Source organism: Populus euphratica, unplaced genomic scaffold (assembly GCF_000495115.2).
Source record: "Populus euphratica unplaced genomic scaffold, PopEup_1.0 scaffold1.1, whole genome shotgun sequence".
Classification (NCBI taxonomy): Eukaryota; Viridiplantae; Streptophyta; class Magnoliopsida; order Malpighiales; family Salicaceae; genus Populus; species Populus euphratica.
The window spans coordinates 2652341-2668350 of NW_011499845.1; the positions used below are offsets into that span (position 1 = coordinate 2652341).

The window sequence follows — 16010 nt, forward strand, 5'->3', positions numbered from 1 at the left end:
CTGTGAATCATTTATATATATATATATATATATATATATATATATATATAGAAGTACTCATTAGTATGAAGGCTTGAACAATAGATTAAAAAGATGACATTATATGGGTACCCTGGTTCTTTTTTTATATATCTTTTTAAAATGTTTTGATATATTAATAATTTTTTTAAAATTTTTTTAATATATCTTAAAACAAAAAATATTTTAAAAAGTAATTACAATAACAATACTTCACTACATGTTTTTATATCCATATTATCTCCTAAACTTCAAAATCATCAATTAACATTTTATTCTATATTCTATCATCATTGATCCCCCGCATATCGTCGTCCTTCTTCTCTACGAGAAAATAATGTTAATTTATAAGAAATTTTTCAAGGAATTGTAATTGAAAAATAAAAATTATTCGTGAATAAAATTGATTAAAAAAATACTATTTAGAGCCACCATCGACACCAGCTAGATAGTCGGAGATATTTCTGCAGTTTGCGCTCAATAAGATTTTCGAGCTCGCAGACAAAAAAGGGAGGGAGAGAGAGAGAAGCTTCAAACTGGCAACGTGTTTTCTTGTTTGATTTTTGACTTTTTTTTTTATTTAAAAAAAAAAACACAGAGGACAAGACAAGAGGAGGATACTAGAAGAAGATAAAATCAAAAACGGCACTATCCAGTTTGCTTAGTGTGCAAGTCTTGCCAGTCATCCATTTATTCCATGAAAAAAAATAAAAATAAAAGAAGGGCCTTTCCATTTATCTCGATGTTTCTATTATTAGGAGAGCATGAACTGCCACGTTTGACCTCTACAATATCCTGCACGTGTCAGGCTCTGCTAACACCGAACCATCGAACTGGATAACCATGAAAATTTCTGATCTCCACAGACCCTCCGACCCGGACTGAATACATACGAGGATCGACCAGCTCCCCTGCTGGTAATGAATCTAAAATATAAATCCTCCTCCCTCTCTCTCATTCATCCAAAAACTCGTAATTAGTTTATCACTTAAAAAAAAAGAAGGAAGGAAAGTATCCTTACACTCTTAGTAATTATATCCTTCACGTGAGAAAAATAGTCAAGGTTTTCAAAACGAGGACGAGGGCCTCCCTAGTTGATTAGCAGAGACACTGAGACGCATGATAATTCACAATAAAATATCTTTATAGTTCAGTCCCTGAACTTCATTTTTCCCCAATGGCTTCTTTTTATGCATAGATCCATCACCGAGTTATTGAAAAGTACTGAGGAGGGACATAATTGAAACTAGGATGGTCAAAGTATAAAATGAGGAGAAAAGGGTGGTAGTTTATAGGCGGGTGAAAAATCCACTTTGGTCATTCGATCTTTTAAACTATAACTTTTTGGTCCTTAAATATTTTAAAATCTCGATTGTGATACATAACTTTATTTAATATATTCACTTGCATCTATTAGCCGCTGTAGTTATTTGTTTATTTAATTAAATATACGGATAATTTTTTTGATTTACAATTATAATTTTTTTAATCAAAGAATAAATTGAAAAAAATCGCATATTTATTAAAAAAAAATTCACATCCTACTTCTTGTTGTGACTTTCGAACGATCAGCTAGAACTCGCAAAGACGTCAGCTTGAAAGGATGCCTATTGGATCACGGAAACCAAGGAAAAAACAAAACGAAGGAAGGAGAAGGCTGTTGATTCCCTCTTCCTTTACATTCCAGTCCAAATCACCCTTCCGCGATCGTCAACATACTGTATCAAATCCTATCATCGTGACATCTTGCCTTTTGAGTTTTTGCTTGTTTTTTTTTTAATACACCAGAAATGGCGTAATTACATCGCTTTATTGATCGCAAAAATAATAACGTCGCCATTGTGAGCTTATCTAAGACCTCCTGGTTCCTCTAGCTATCAGTTCCGGGAAGAGAGCTGGTCTTTCTTTTATCAGATGGCCTGTAGTTAAATCCTCCGGGAACATCAGAAATTTTCGAAGAAAATAGTTTGAAAGTCGTTCAGGCCGGGTGCCATGACCGACTTTATAAAGTTTTTGTTTTTTCTTTTGTAAATTTCATGTGTAGATAGACAGGGTCACTTTTTTTCCGAGCAGCCCTTCATAAATCTACGTACTATCTTGATTTTTCATTTTATATTTTTTTTTTCAAATGAAATATTAAAAAAATCATTAGTTAATAGTTTATATAGCACAAAAACCCACAAAGATATAGACAGAAATAAAAAACAAGAGTCTTAATCAACCAGAAAATATAAGATGATATGCAATTATTGCCATTAATCGCACCTAAAACTTGAATTGGAATGCTTTCCGGTTTTTGTTATTTAAAAATAATATAAATGCTATTTTAAAATTCTATTTAATAATTTAAATTATTAAATTAAAATAATTTTTTAACACCTATCACATTTCAAACCCAACCCAGTGCAAATAAAAGTGAAATGGGATTGAAATTCATTTTACTGGTTTTGTAAATGTCTATAAGAACTTTAGTATTTCAAACCCAACCCAGTGCAAATAAAAGTGAAATGGGATTGAAATTCATTTTACTGGTTTTGTAAATGTCTATAAGAACTTTAGTTTATCTAACCTTTTTAATTATTTGCTTATAAATTGTGGTTCGAATGAAATTGATGTTTATTTTATAAAGAAATAAGTATACAATTCATACCCTGGAAAAAAAAAAAAAAAGAGTTTCACCTTTCAATGAGCTCATGCATCCGTACACTAAATTTTGATGGCTCGTGATGCCATCCCCAACAGGAGCACTTATTCATCACCTGTGAAAAACAAAAAATTGAATTTTTTTAAAAATATTTTTAGATTGTTTTGGAGCATATAAGAATAAAATTTTAAAAATAAAAAAAATATTATTCTATCACAATCTAGCTCAAAAGTTGAACTCCCTTGGAATTTTGAAAAGCATTCGTAAAACAGATGCCACAATCAGTGCCTCGAACCTGTACCGCAATCCACAAAATGCAGATAACAAACATCCCAACACTGACCGAGTCTTGCCAAGTTATGGATGTGGATGCAACTCGATCATAATTTTTTACGATCTTGTTTCAGCGAAATATGGGGTAAGTCATCTGATAATTAAAGTGCTTGTCAATAATGAACAAGGGGACCAGGAAAGACATGCCTTCTATTCACTCAAAATTTTCCTAGGGCAATGTGATTGACTGTTTACTTTGATTTAATGAAGAGGTTGTATTCACGGGTTTAACAGAACCATACGGGGAAGATCTTAACCCTGTTGACCAGGAGCTTGATCTAATGAAGAGTCAGAGACTTCAACAATTTCCCAGAAAAAAGAAAGAAAGAGGCTGTATTCACGGGTTTAACAGAACCATATGGGGAAGATCTTAACCCTGTTGACCAGGAGTTTGTCCTCGTCCACTTCGCCCACCACGCCCACCACGTGCACCACGTGCTATTCGACCACGTAGAACTCTTCCACGGCCTCTAGCGCTTGGAGAAGAAAGTACTGCAGGAGCTCCACCTCCACCTCCACCCTGTCTCAGCATTGCCCTCTGCCTAGCTCGCTCTGCTAAATTGACAACAGTAGAGGTGTTACTTGCAGGTGATACCTGTCTAACCTCTTCTGCCTCTGCTCCACTGGAACTAGCTTGTTTTGATGCATCCATTTCTGTATTGGCAGTAGCTGTTGTTCTCTCTCCAGCGACTGAAGCAGCCTCAGGACTCTGATCAGTCTCCACAGCTATCTGGTCACCACCATCATTTGACTTGTCGGAACCCTCACCAATTTCTTCAACTAAATCACCCTCATCATTCTTCTCATCAGTGATCATCTCAGGAGAATTAATCTCACCTGACTCCATTCCCACAGGAACCATAGCTTCATCATCAATCCTAGCTGGTGAAGCCACAGGAGTAGTGTCAGGAAGAACTTCCCCAGTTTCCGGGCTCCCTGCCATGTTTGACATATCAGTGCCTTCCTCGACTTCTGCAACTAGTTCCCCCTCTTCCCTCTCATTTTCAAACTCCACAGGTGATTGTTGGTTGTCTTCTGCAGTAGCATGATCCTTCAAACCATCATAAATTTCCATTCCACTTTCACTTGGTTTATCCAAAATCTCTTCAGCAACTTCATTTGTCTCATTCTCTGGTTCAACTTGAGTTGTGTCATCTAATTGTTCAGATTCTTTTGGAGGCTCTGCTTTCTCTCCGGAAGTCTCAACCTCTTCCTTTTCTGCAACAGCTTCCTCTTCACCTTGAGACAAATCAGTGACAGCTGATTCTTCCACCACCGGATGAGTCACCAGTGTCTCTGATGGAGTGGCAGCTTGTCCTTCACTACCTTCTTGCACGGAATCAGTACCTTTCGGTCTTTTCAAAACAGGTGGTGGAACATCAGAGCTAGTCTCTCCTTGATTAAAGGACTGCTCGTTCAAGTCAGAACTAGATGAAGCAAGGCGCTTGCGGGCTATTGGCTGAGAAGATGGTGTGATATTGTGTTGAGTTTCAGACTCGCTAGCTGGTGTAAGCTTTGCCACGCTAGTAGATCCATCCACCTCTGACATCTCAACATCGCTTGGAGGTTCTTCAGGTCTAACAAGCCGGGGTCTTACCAGCTTCCTCCCTGTCTTGCGAGTTTCAACATTGGGTTTGGGTACAGGAACTTTTCTCTCCTTCTCTTCAGCCATTTTAGTAGGTAAGTGAGCATGAGGAGGTACTGATGAAACGATGGTAGCCTGAGAAGGAACTGCCTGACCTGCAACGCAAAGTAGAAAGAGATGCTCAAACTGAAAATAGGGATAAGCAGGAAAGCAACTTGCCACCTTAAAAGTTATCACCTAGTAGTCTAAGGCAAACCAAAGAAGATGATTAGTTGATTACCAGGAGTAACAGTGGCAGAAGCATCTGGAATCAAAGGATTCTCCACTGATTGGACACCAGCTCCAAGTTCAGAGGAAACAGAAAGTGCTACCCTTTCAAAGTTCTCAATAGCTGATACATAGGTGGCAGCTAGATCATCCAAGATGGTCCCCGAAAGAAGCTGAACCACAGAGGTGCCCTGAAGTGAATTGAAGAACGAAATTAAAAAACAAATGCATAAAGTTCTCAACCAATGGACCAATCTTCCCAAAGGGACAAGAGAAAAAGAATGCTAGAACATGTAAGATTTTTCATCCATAAACTCAGTCTCACACACACACACTCTCTCTCTGTCTCTCTCAGTGTGAACCAAAAAGATATCACTACTCTCATCATGGCCACCCGGCAATCTGCAGAATGAAAAAGACAGCAATCTCACTTTCAAGGAATCAGAAATAATTTATAAGCCCCGTAGTGGCATCTCATGGTACATGAGCAAATAGAAAAATCACGTGGAACTGATGGATGCAGCACTTTCCATATATCCATTCAAATGCAAAACTTGGAAAGTAAAATAAAAATAAAAATAGAAATCAATTTATATAAAAAAAATTCACCTCTGGAAGATTGCCTTCTCTGTAAAGTAAAAAAAAAAGGAAAGAAATAGAAATCAATTTATATATATAAAAAATTCACCTCTGGAAGATTGCCTTCTGCATGCTTAAGCTTTTCCAGTTCATCTGATATGCGCTTCAGAACCTGCTTATGCAACTCAAGTTTATCCTCCAACTTTGTCTTCGTCTAAAGTTTGTAAAAGAAAGAAAAATGGTTTGCAGAAGAATTAGACCATAGAAAAATTCTGGTTGATAGAACAACTAGAAAATAAAATCATGCTTTTGGGCATTAATAAATTATGATCATTGAGAACAAAATATGCTTTCCAAAATAAAATAAAACGAACTGCAAGCATGCAAGTCAAAAAAATTTGTAGTTTAACTGGTTTTCTTGCCATTACTCTGAATATATAACAAAGACATTCCCAACATGTTACAGATATCCCAAAATCCAATTTTTCGCTCTAGCTACAAGCTTGTCACCCTGTTATACTATCATATCCTGAAATAACTTAATTGCAGAGTAAGAAAATGGTTGTTGAAAGATGAATCCACAAATAACCTGCTCAACATTTTAAATATACAACCAAGACATTCTCAACATGTTACAGATATCCCAAAGTCCAATTTTTTGCTCTAGCTACAAGCTTGTCACCCTGTTAAACTATCATATCCTGAAATAACTTGATTGCAGAGTAAGAAAATGGTTGTGAATCCACAAATAACCTGCTCAACATTTTTGTAGGAATCTAAAACAGCCTTCTCTGTAATCTGACGCTTTGACTTCTCGGTCCGAAGATCCTCTTTCTCCCTTTTCAACTCCTCTCTTAGCCTCTCGACAGTTTTCTCCAGAATCTGGAAGATCATTACATGAAAGTTCAAAACAAGCAATATGGAAAATAGGGAGGAATAGATAACAGGTTGGTGGGTCTGAAAACCTGTATTCTGTGTTCTTTTTCCTCCTTTTCCTTCAAGACCTGCTCGCCAGTAACATTTCCCAGCAATCTTTTACCTATTTGAAGAGTTAAAGAATAAAATTAGGCAAATGTAATGGCCAGACAACACTACCACATTACAGTTTTATGAGAAAAGAAATACCTTGTTTCAAGTCCTCAATCTGTTTGATGAGTGCTTGTTTTTCTTTGCTAAATTCTTCCTTCTCCTTCGATAAGATTTCAGATTTTTTCTACAATAAAACAGAATGGTGCAACCATTTTATTGATCATACAACAATTTCTTTTTGAACAAAACTACTAATAGCAAACAGCAGAGTAATCCCAAATAATGTTCACAATTCATAATTCAGTCAGTCTTTGCAAGATGATTTTCATTTAACTTCACAACCTTCCACTGAACAGACAGCTTCTTCTGCTTCTCCAGCTCAGATCTGAGACTAGCCTGCATGTAAAACCATGAGGGCATTGTGTGATGATTTGGAAATGCACACAGCAAGATCTACAACTAGTGCTACAAATCATGTGGAGCACAAACCTCTGTTTGCAAAATGTCACTTATCCTTCTCTCTCTTTGGTTCAATTCTGATTCACTCTTGGCAAGGTCTTGCTCCAATTTCAGTATTTTTTCCTGCTGTTCGGATACAAGATTCTTAATTCCCTCCATCTCAGCATCCTTTTCTCTCAATTTTTCCTGGTAAAAAAAGAAGCGGATATATAAGACACAATGACAAATGCAATGACGTTTAAATTATAGAGAAGAAGAAATATTCTAGGAGGACTACAAAAGCTATTTATATCTAGAGAGCGCTAACACAGAACAATACAGAAACCGGATCACAGGCACAAGAGCGCTAACACAGAACAATACAGAAACCGGATCACAGGCACAAAATAGGCATTACTCAAGAGGTGCCAAGAACAAGTAAAATCAGATGAACAGTTTCTGGAAGATTCTATGATTCCTAAAAATTTATAAAATAGAATAGTTCAACTCTACAAAGGAAAAAAAAAAATGAGCATTTTGCCGCCAGCAAGCTAATCCATAAATGGAGCAAGTTGTTTGCTAAAATAAATAGCACAACCCTGACTTGCACTGTAAGATAAAAGAGCTTTCACATGTTTCCTGAATGCCAGAAAACCTCATGATGAGGCATTAATTCATCACTCCAAATTTCATTACAATGATTGCACTCCTATGCTATATTGAAGATTCACCATCACTTACTGCCCCTTTCTTGAGGAAAAGTACACAGACAGATCAAAAAGTACAGTTTGGACTAGCACAATTACATATTCTGTTTAATTATGTAGCCCAGTAAATGCAACTTCTTATGCTGCATTAGCATCAAACGTGCCATTTCAAAATGATTTATCCGGGCTACTCACTAACTACCATCAAAAAACAAAAAGGCAACTCCTGTAGTTCAACAAGGTCCCGAGAGAAAACAAAGAAAAACATGATTCTTCTAATGATCCTATTTGACAAGGTAAGACTACCAATGTGATTGTTTAGACATCCACCTTTTCTTTCAACACTTTCTAAGGATAAAAGTGAACATGCATAGCTAACAACCAAGACGCTGATCCTTAAAGCACCAGCAGTTCTAATCATTAGCTAAAAACTAAGATCAGCACACCATACTTAAAGGTGAATACAAGCCAACAATTAATTGAAATCATTTCAAGCCGTTTGGTGATGTGGTGCAGGGTGTTTTTCAATTGAAAATACATTAAAATGATGTTTTTTTTTTAAAAAAAAAATTTTGAAATTTTGACGAGCACATCAAAACCATCAATTTGAAAAGCACTTAAAATGCAGAAGTTGATGCAGTGCCAAATGAGCACTTCAACAAAGACTACAAACCATGACAACGTTTGTCAGTAGATGGTGCCTCAATTAAATCCAAGCTTGAAGAGCCATGAACAATACCAAATAAGCACAAAACACTTTATTTACCTCCATCTGTCGAAGATCATCCTTCATCCTATTGTAATCTTCCACATCAATATTTCTACATCTGTCAAGTAGCTTTTAAAAAAAAATACCGTTGTCAGAATATTCAAAGGAGGAAATTTGGCATCAAAAGCAAATTAAAGTTGCAGTACCTCGGACATTCTCTTTTCCAAGTGATCTTTCTCCGCCTTGTCCATTTCAATTTCCTTCTTACAAGCTTCAACCTCAATTTGTCTCTCCCTCAATAGAGATTCTAGCTTGTCAGACTGTGCTTTAGTATTTTGTGCTACTTCACGCAATTTCTAACAGTTAGGGAAAAAAGAGTGTCAAATTAGTGAATGCCATCAATAAACTATATAAAATATATAGGAATTAACACAGAGATGCAAATGATCAACTCAAAAGTCCATCTGGAGCAATACCTGGCATTCCTCAAAGTTGTGCTTGTTTTCCTCTCTCAATTGCATGTTGCTTTCACGAAGCAAGGTCAATTCTCTAACCTGGAAAGAAATTTCAGAGAGACCAGTTAAAGGAATTAGTTTTTTGAAGTTAATGTTTCAAAACCAGAAGACAGAAATTTAAAAACAAGTCTGTAAACAAATAAAGACCTGACAAGTTTTGATTTCTGAGCGAAACTGCTAAAATAAAGAGTAACAACAGGCTCAAAACACAGAATATTCATTTCATCTGAAGGATTACCTGAAGTTGAAGGGATTTTATCTCTTCCTCTGAGAATAATAGTGTCCTTGAATTTGCACGCTCAGTATGAAGGGAAGCCTGGGCAGTTTCTGCAGCCTTCAGAGCACCATCAAGCTATAACAGTGAAAGCAAAAAAATTAATCAAAACAGATTCCGTAAGCGCAAAGGCATGTAGGGAGCAAAATACCTAGATTTTTACCCAATACCAAAGCTATGCATGCACAGAGAAAGCAATCATTGGCATTCTAATCCAAAAATCCCCTAAATGAAATACTTTGAGAAACCACTGTCTAATTGTTGGCATGATTAGTGGAGCATATTGACAACCAAAACAACCAAATTTGTAAATTGTACATTTTCCATTTTGCTATGAACTTTGTGTCACTCAGGCAAAAAAAAAAAAATGATGTTATTAGAGGAGAACATCCCCTTTCATTGATGCTAGTACCAACATATACAAGAGTATAGTCCCAAGATATCTACATGCATGTGTAATCGTCCAAAAAGCAAGTCCAGTGTAGTACATATAAGGGTACCTCTAACAATCAGTATAAGTTCTAACATAAAAAAATTGGTAAATATTAAGTCTTAACATGGAGCTTGTTAACAAAAAGCATTCCTAGCTAATACTTACCCAAAGTTACAAATGATAACTACATAAATGTGTCAAGCCAACTGCATGTACGGTGTACAAATACTAAAAAGAAATAGTGAATATACAGTTCACAAGTAGCATCCTCACAAGGTAGTCAAAACTCACAAGCAATTTCAAGAAGAAAGATTAATATCTATACTGATCAAGCCAAGAGGAATATCAGCTCAATCAAGACAATGATGACTGGTGGAGAAGATTTTTGATGCCTAAGACATGAATAGCTTAAAAGTGAAACACAAAAGTGTTGTTAACAAAATATCAACTAGCCTAGAGGCACAAATATCAATGCAATTCTTACAGGAACTCATGTTTTGTCTAGATTCCTTCAGGATTATTCAGTTTGGTCCCAAAAGATCCATTCTTAAAAGATGTGGAACCACCTACCATATTGGCACAAGGGAGACCAGTCCAGTAATTTAAAACCAAAATCAATCACCCGAGCATCAGTAATCAATTAGAAAAAGCAATTGCATGGGTATAAGAGAATCAAATCTTTTTACAAATTACTAATCTGGTATAAAGCACAAACATGCAAAAAGTGAGACCAACTCAAGTTGGGGCTGTGGACCATTGAAGCACCAATAAGAAGAAAAACAAAAAAAATTGCGCAGAAAGTTTTGACAGCATAGGAAAATCAGTTAACATTTGATATAACATAGTTTCATTTGTGCCTGATGCTGCACTATGACATTTTCAGACCACCACAATATAATAAAAGAAACTGGAGAAGATGTACTTGTGATTGCAGTCGAAGCTTTTCCTGTTTTAGCAAAGAAATCTCTGTTTCTGCCTGTTGATGGGATAGGAAGTTAGAGAAGTCCTGCTTTGCTTCAGTGCAGAAGAAGAATAATACTTGATCTGAAAGAAACTTACTATTTCCTTTGACCTTCGAAGATAGTTAACCACATTCTGCAACCCAGCATCGCTGCCTAATCCTGAAGCATTGCTTCCAGAAGAAATTCCAGCAGCATTTCGATCCTTCTCAGCCAATTGAATGTGAATAGCCTCAAGCCGGCTATGCAGCAATTTGTTCTACAGTATGATGATGGGGGCATAAATTAGTAACATGACAACAAGAACCATAAAATTATAATATACACAAAATACAAAATACTCAAAATTACCCAGAGGTTTCTATTTTTATACAAGAATGGAAAAGTAAACATCAAAGCAATTTTGTCATCCAACAGCCAAGCAAAATCAAAGCTACCGGTATTATATTGCAAAACAATTAATAATAATCTCACGGAGAAGTGGTCTTATATTTCCTAATAGTTAAAATTACTGGACATTACATAGCAAGAAAGCAAGACAGAATAGATTAGAGCAACGGAAAATGAGAAAAGACCTGTTCGTTCAGTTCATCATATTTCTTCTCTGCTTGATTTTTTGATTCTTCAATCATTGATTTCTCTACCTCCCACTTAGACTTAAGCTCGTCCTGCAAATTATAAAAGCAGCCTGTGAAGTCTATCACTTAAAATGTAAGAATTTCAAAAAGAAGCAAGAGAACCCAAGGCATGATTGGCTATCCCACACACCATGAAATATTGATATATAAACCCTCTCACAACTAGCAATCACATGCAGAGCATGTGCAGGCAACTAATTGAAATCTCAAGCTTGTCAAACAAAAAGCATGTTGTTTAAGAACAATAAATGAAATCAAAAGAAACTTCACAAAATTGCACAAACACAACTTCCTCAAGCGAATTTCATACTCAACATACTCTCTCAGTTTCATTTAACAACTCTCTTTCAAATTCAAGCCCAACCATGTGCAGTCAGTAAATTTAGAACAGAAAGCATACTCTACAGAGAAGTCTCACTGAACTCCAATCTGAACCACCACACCATTCACAAAAAAATGCTTCCATATAATAAATATTGGTTCTCCATCTCTACAGTCACCATTTTGGCAATCATTGCAACACATTTATCACCCAACAAGGTTTGCTAGCACATCCTATTCCACATATTGCATGGCATGAATACTAAACACTCTTATTCTTCGTTATTAGATGGGAAGTTACAACTACAAGGATATAATCCTCAAAAGTTTTTCCTGCACTCGCAACTTAGATAAGATACTTCAGCCAAATGAACCAGCAAACGTCATTGTAACATGATCCAAAAGCTACCAGGTATCGTAAGCTCTAAGCTAATTGAAAATCATCCAAAACAAAATTAATTCAGAAAACAGCCAAAAAGGCACAATACAAAATAGAAAGATTACATTTGCACTTTTCTGTGTATCCACCAATTTACGAAGGTCAGATGCTTCTTGTTGTAGCAAGGATAAAGCTTGTGATGTCTTCGTCAACTCCTGAATTGTCTCTGATTGTAGAATAACCTAGAAAAACAGAAGTTTAAAAAACACCAGGAAAAAAGAGAATTTCAGTAGGATCCATGCACCTGATCATAATAGGCATGATTGTTATAAATAATTTTATTAAATAGAAACATTTTCCAAAAATTAAGAGATACACAAATTCAACAAAAACCAAATTCTACACTACAAGTGGGGATAGAACTCACGTCCTTTATGCACAAATTTAAATACTAAAAATAAGAATAAACTAGCAAATCAACCTGTCTTTCATAATTGGCTTGAGCAGCACGCCAACGTTCATGCTCCTTTTCCAAATCCTCTTTCAAAGCAGAAATTTGAGATTCCAACACTACAATTTGAGAGCTGCAGGCAAATGGCCTAATGAGAGAGTTCTTAAGGACTACACAAAAAAAAAACACACACACAAATGCAATGGAGTATATCTCACGTTTTACTACAGTTTTCTTCCTTCAAACAGGTAATTTCTGCCAAAGCAGAAGCAAAAGCCTCAGCTTTTCCTACAGCTGCAGAGGCCACCTCTTCAGACTTCTTACTAAATTCTCTGTCGAGTTCTGAGATCCTCCCCCGCAGAGAAAGAAGTTCATTTTCTAGTGACTCCTTTAACTTCTCTGACTGGTGGATGTTAGAAAAGCACCATTTTTAGAGAGGATGTATTTGGGTACTTGATATTGCTGAGAAACTCAACACTTAGCTCGCGTAACAATGACATACCTCTTTCTTGAAGTTTTCATGGGCATCTTCCATTTGCTTTAGAGCAGTTTCATTCACCTGTGCTATACTCTTATACTGCAATGAAATATGTAAGGTGCAATTACTAACCTTCTTGAAAAAATATTGACTTATTATGTGAAGTGAATATTGACTTATTGTGTCATCAGGTGTTTTACCTGTAGCATGTGCTCCTTGCTAGCCCGAGCTTCCTCCTTTAATTTTTTTATCTCATCCTTTGCCATAAGCAAATCCGTAACAACCTTGCACACATTTGGAAAAAAAAAAAAAAGTTCAACTAAGCAATACTCTAGACTTTCCAAAAAAATAGTTAATTATCAACAAATAACACATTTAATTAGAATATGACAGTGGGCCTCCAAAAAGAACATGCAATGTACATGCCAAAACAATATCGGCACTGATAACACAGAAATATCCAAATGAAATGATTCCGCCCTAAACTTGTATTCAAAAGGTATGTAACCCATTAAGCATCACTATAAACTTGGAGAGCATATTGAACTAGACATGTTCATAAAAATGCAATAAATTGATCAAAGAGGGATGGGATCATGATAACATTCCAACTCTCTTTAATATTATTCAGCTGGTGTTTCATTTCTATAGTTGTATATTGTTCCATGGATTCAAAACTTAATCGAACAAATACAAGCTATAAGGAAGAGAATTTCACATCAAAACATGAAGCCATCCAAAAATAAAATAAAAGGACTCTAAAATTGTGACAGAAGAAAATTTAAGTACACAATGATGTGTTTTAGTACAAAGCTAATATATGTTAATCAATCCTCTAAAACCTTCTTCTAAAGTGGAACATGACAAAACATTGGTTATCAAATTATCATGCACGAGCACAAGCAAAAAGTCAAATAGGAACTACCAATAATTAACTCCACTGACCTCAGTAGCTGAAATAGAAGAAGATATGCCACTGTCATCCATACTGGCAGCCTGAATCATCATGAAGTGAAAGGTTGGGTGAGAGAAACAATTGGATTTAAAGGCATATGAAAAATGCACACTATAAAATAATACCACTGACAGTCTTAATCATTTTGATATCGTATTGAATAAAACAACAATATTTTATTGAGAGAGAGCAGATCATTGATCAGAGAATAAATGATTGACAACATTGCAGAAAAGTGACAAATCAATGAAGAACTATTGTATTCAACAAAGATACTTATAATAAAAAAAAAAAATTCTAAACAACAAAACAACTAGAATCTGGGGAAGGCATACCTTAGCATCCGAAACTTTCATCTTCTTCTCCAGCTCGGAGAGTTTGGTCTGATAAATATCAAGAAAAGGGACAATCAGATGATGCTCCATTAGATTAAAAGAAACATGTTAATATTTGAGCTTAAAGTACAGAAATGAAAAACAAGTACTGAGGCATCAAGTTGCAAAGCAATAAATACCTCAGCAACAGCAGCCCTAGTTTCAGCAGCAGAAACAGCATGCAACATATTAGCCAATTCCTTCCCCATGTCATCAATTTGCCTCATGGCATTCTTCAACGTCTGTTCACGGTCAGATGTGAGAGATCTAACATTGTCCCGCTCCTGTTGCAGCTCTTTCTTGGCCTCAGTCCATTCCCTCTACAAGAATAATATTTAAGCAAAGCATCCAATTAAATCATTTTATCTAGCACGATACAGCACTATAAGACTACTTTATTGATATTATGCATTGGTGTTTGTCAAAGAGTGGTCTGAGCAATGATTTAGCAGACAGTTTATGTTCACCCAAGCAATGCCATATAAAATCAAAGAACTCTGAAGAAAAATTAGCAACCTGGGAGACAAAATAAAAGCAGCACAATTTTCAGTAATAAAAAGCTGTTTACAAGGAAATTTTGTGAAAACAAGAAGCAAGCACATCTTTTGCAAAAATAAACCATTGATCAATTGCAAACTAAACACACCTCAATTTTTTTTACATACTCCTCTTGTTTCCTCTTCTCAGCAGCTCTTGCTTCCTATAGTTTCCAGGAAGAAAATCAGGTGTAATAATACTCAAACCAATTCAAAATACAAGAACACATGATGCACGATTAAGACAGCCAACCTCACGAGCCTCCTCGGCACTCTGAATAGTGTCCAAAGTAGCCTGCACACATTCAAAAAGATTAGAACACAAACACCAATTGTTAGAATCGAAAGTTGGACTGTTACTTTTCAGACAGACCTGAAGGCGATAAACCCTCTCCGACAAACTACGAACTTCATCACATGCTCTCTTTTCAGCATTTGACAAAATCTCCTTTTCAAGCTTTAGAACAGACACCTGTCAAGAAGGAACATGTAATTACTCAAAATTATTCAATATTATCAAAATCAACAACGTTGGGATGAAAAATCTCGAACCTCCATATTTAACTTCCGAGAAAGTTCCTCAGATGCAACCAAATTTTCTGAACTTTCACGCAACTTTCTTTGATGGTCAACTATCAACTGTGAAAACTCCACATTTCTTGATAGAACACCATTCATTTCATTTCTCTGTCACATAGAAAATGCAATCAGAACTACATAAAATAAACACTTTAACATGTGTCCTAATTAGGATAAATAGCATATCTTAAAGCACTAGTATAGAGGAGTTGACAGTAAATTTAAAAGTTCACCTGATGTTCAAATTCTTTCATGAAACTATCAAGTCTTTCTCTAGCAAATTTAGCATCTAGAGCCATCTTGTCACGTTCTGATCGTAGTAATATAATATCACTCCTGTCAACAGATAACATGTACAGAATAATGTGGCAAGTAATACAAAAGGACATAGCAGGGTAAAGTTAGAAAAACTCACAAACAACACATTCAACACGAAGCAAACACCCTTTAGGAGTTATTTAAAAAAGAAAAGAATGTTTCAACAATAATCTATTGTGTTTCTAAGAAAGGGAGGCAAGAAAGAGAGAGTGTGTAACTTGAGAACGAGCATAAAAGATGAGATAGACATATTGGTTTTTACACTATAATAAAAACTATTAATGAGAGCAGCAATATTGGCTATTAAATAATGATAAAAAAAAATATCTGCTAAATACACCAAAATCCAGGGCCATGGTCTTCAAATATAAGCAAAGGCCATATGAATAGGCAAGAAATAAACACAACATAAAACTTCAGTTATTGATGCAAATACAAGCAGAGAATTTCCAGTATGCACAACCAACAAAGAAACCCAGAAAAGCAGGAAT

At 35.8% G+C, this 16010-nt stretch overlaps 1 protein-coding gene and 1 long non-coding RNA gene across 2 annotated transcripts in view; one reads left to right on the forward strand and one right to left on the reverse strand.

The window, feature by feature from the left end:
- Positions 1-3108: 3108 nt before the first annotated feature.
- Positions 3109-16010, reverse strand: part of NUA (nuclear pore anchor) — a 22820-nt gene continuing 9918 nt past the window's right edge. Inside the window, exons 21-49 of the mRNA XM_011014552.1 lie at positions 15435-15537; positions 15175-15309; positions 14996-15094; positions 14876-14917; positions 14733-14786; positions 14227-14406; positions 14048-14095; positions 13703-13753; positions 12958-13041; positions 12782-12856; positions 12498-12682; positions 12310-12412; positions 11954-12070; positions 11066-11158; positions 10591-10749; positions 10454-10507; positions 9063-9176; positions 8786-8863; positions 8516-8665; positions 8367-8438; positions 6945-7100; positions 6798-6851; positions 6552-6639; positions 6392-6465; positions 6180-6308; positions 5536-5640; positions 4861-5038; positions 3274-4735; positions 3109-3196 (exon numbers count right to left, since the gene is read on the reverse strand). Coding sequence (XP_011012854.1) covers positions 3366-4735; positions 4861-5038; positions 5536-5640; positions 6180-6308; positions 6392-6465; positions 6552-6639; positions 6798-6851; positions 6945-7100; positions 8367-8438; positions 8516-8665; positions 8786-8863; positions 9063-9176; positions 10454-10507; positions 10591-10749; positions 11066-11158; positions 11954-12070; positions 12310-12412; positions 12498-12682; positions 12782-12856; positions 12958-13041; positions 13703-13753; positions 14048-14095; positions 14227-14406; positions 14733-14786; positions 14876-14917; positions 14996-15094; positions 15175-15309; positions 15435-15537 — 4150 coding nt within the window. The 3' untranslated portion in view covers positions 3109-3196; positions 3274-3365. The remainder of the gene's footprint in view (positions 3197-3273; positions 4736-4860; positions 5039-5535; positions 5641-6179; positions 6309-6391; positions 6466-6551; positions 6640-6797; positions 6852-6944; positions 7101-8366; positions 8439-8515; positions 8666-8785; positions 8864-9062; positions 9177-10453; positions 10508-10590; positions 10750-11065; positions 11159-11953; positions 12071-12309; positions 12413-12497; positions 12683-12781; positions 12857-12957; positions 13042-13702; positions 13754-14047; positions 14096-14226; positions 14407-14732; positions 14787-14875; positions 14918-14995; positions 15095-15174; positions 15310-15434; positions 15538-16010) is intronic.
- On the forward strand, positions 7107-8157 carry LOC105116938 (uncharacterized). Its single transcript, XR_840647.1, has 2 exons — positions 7107-7249; positions 7294-8157. It is a non-coding gene; the product is annotated as an uncharacterized LOC105116938 (long non-coding RNA).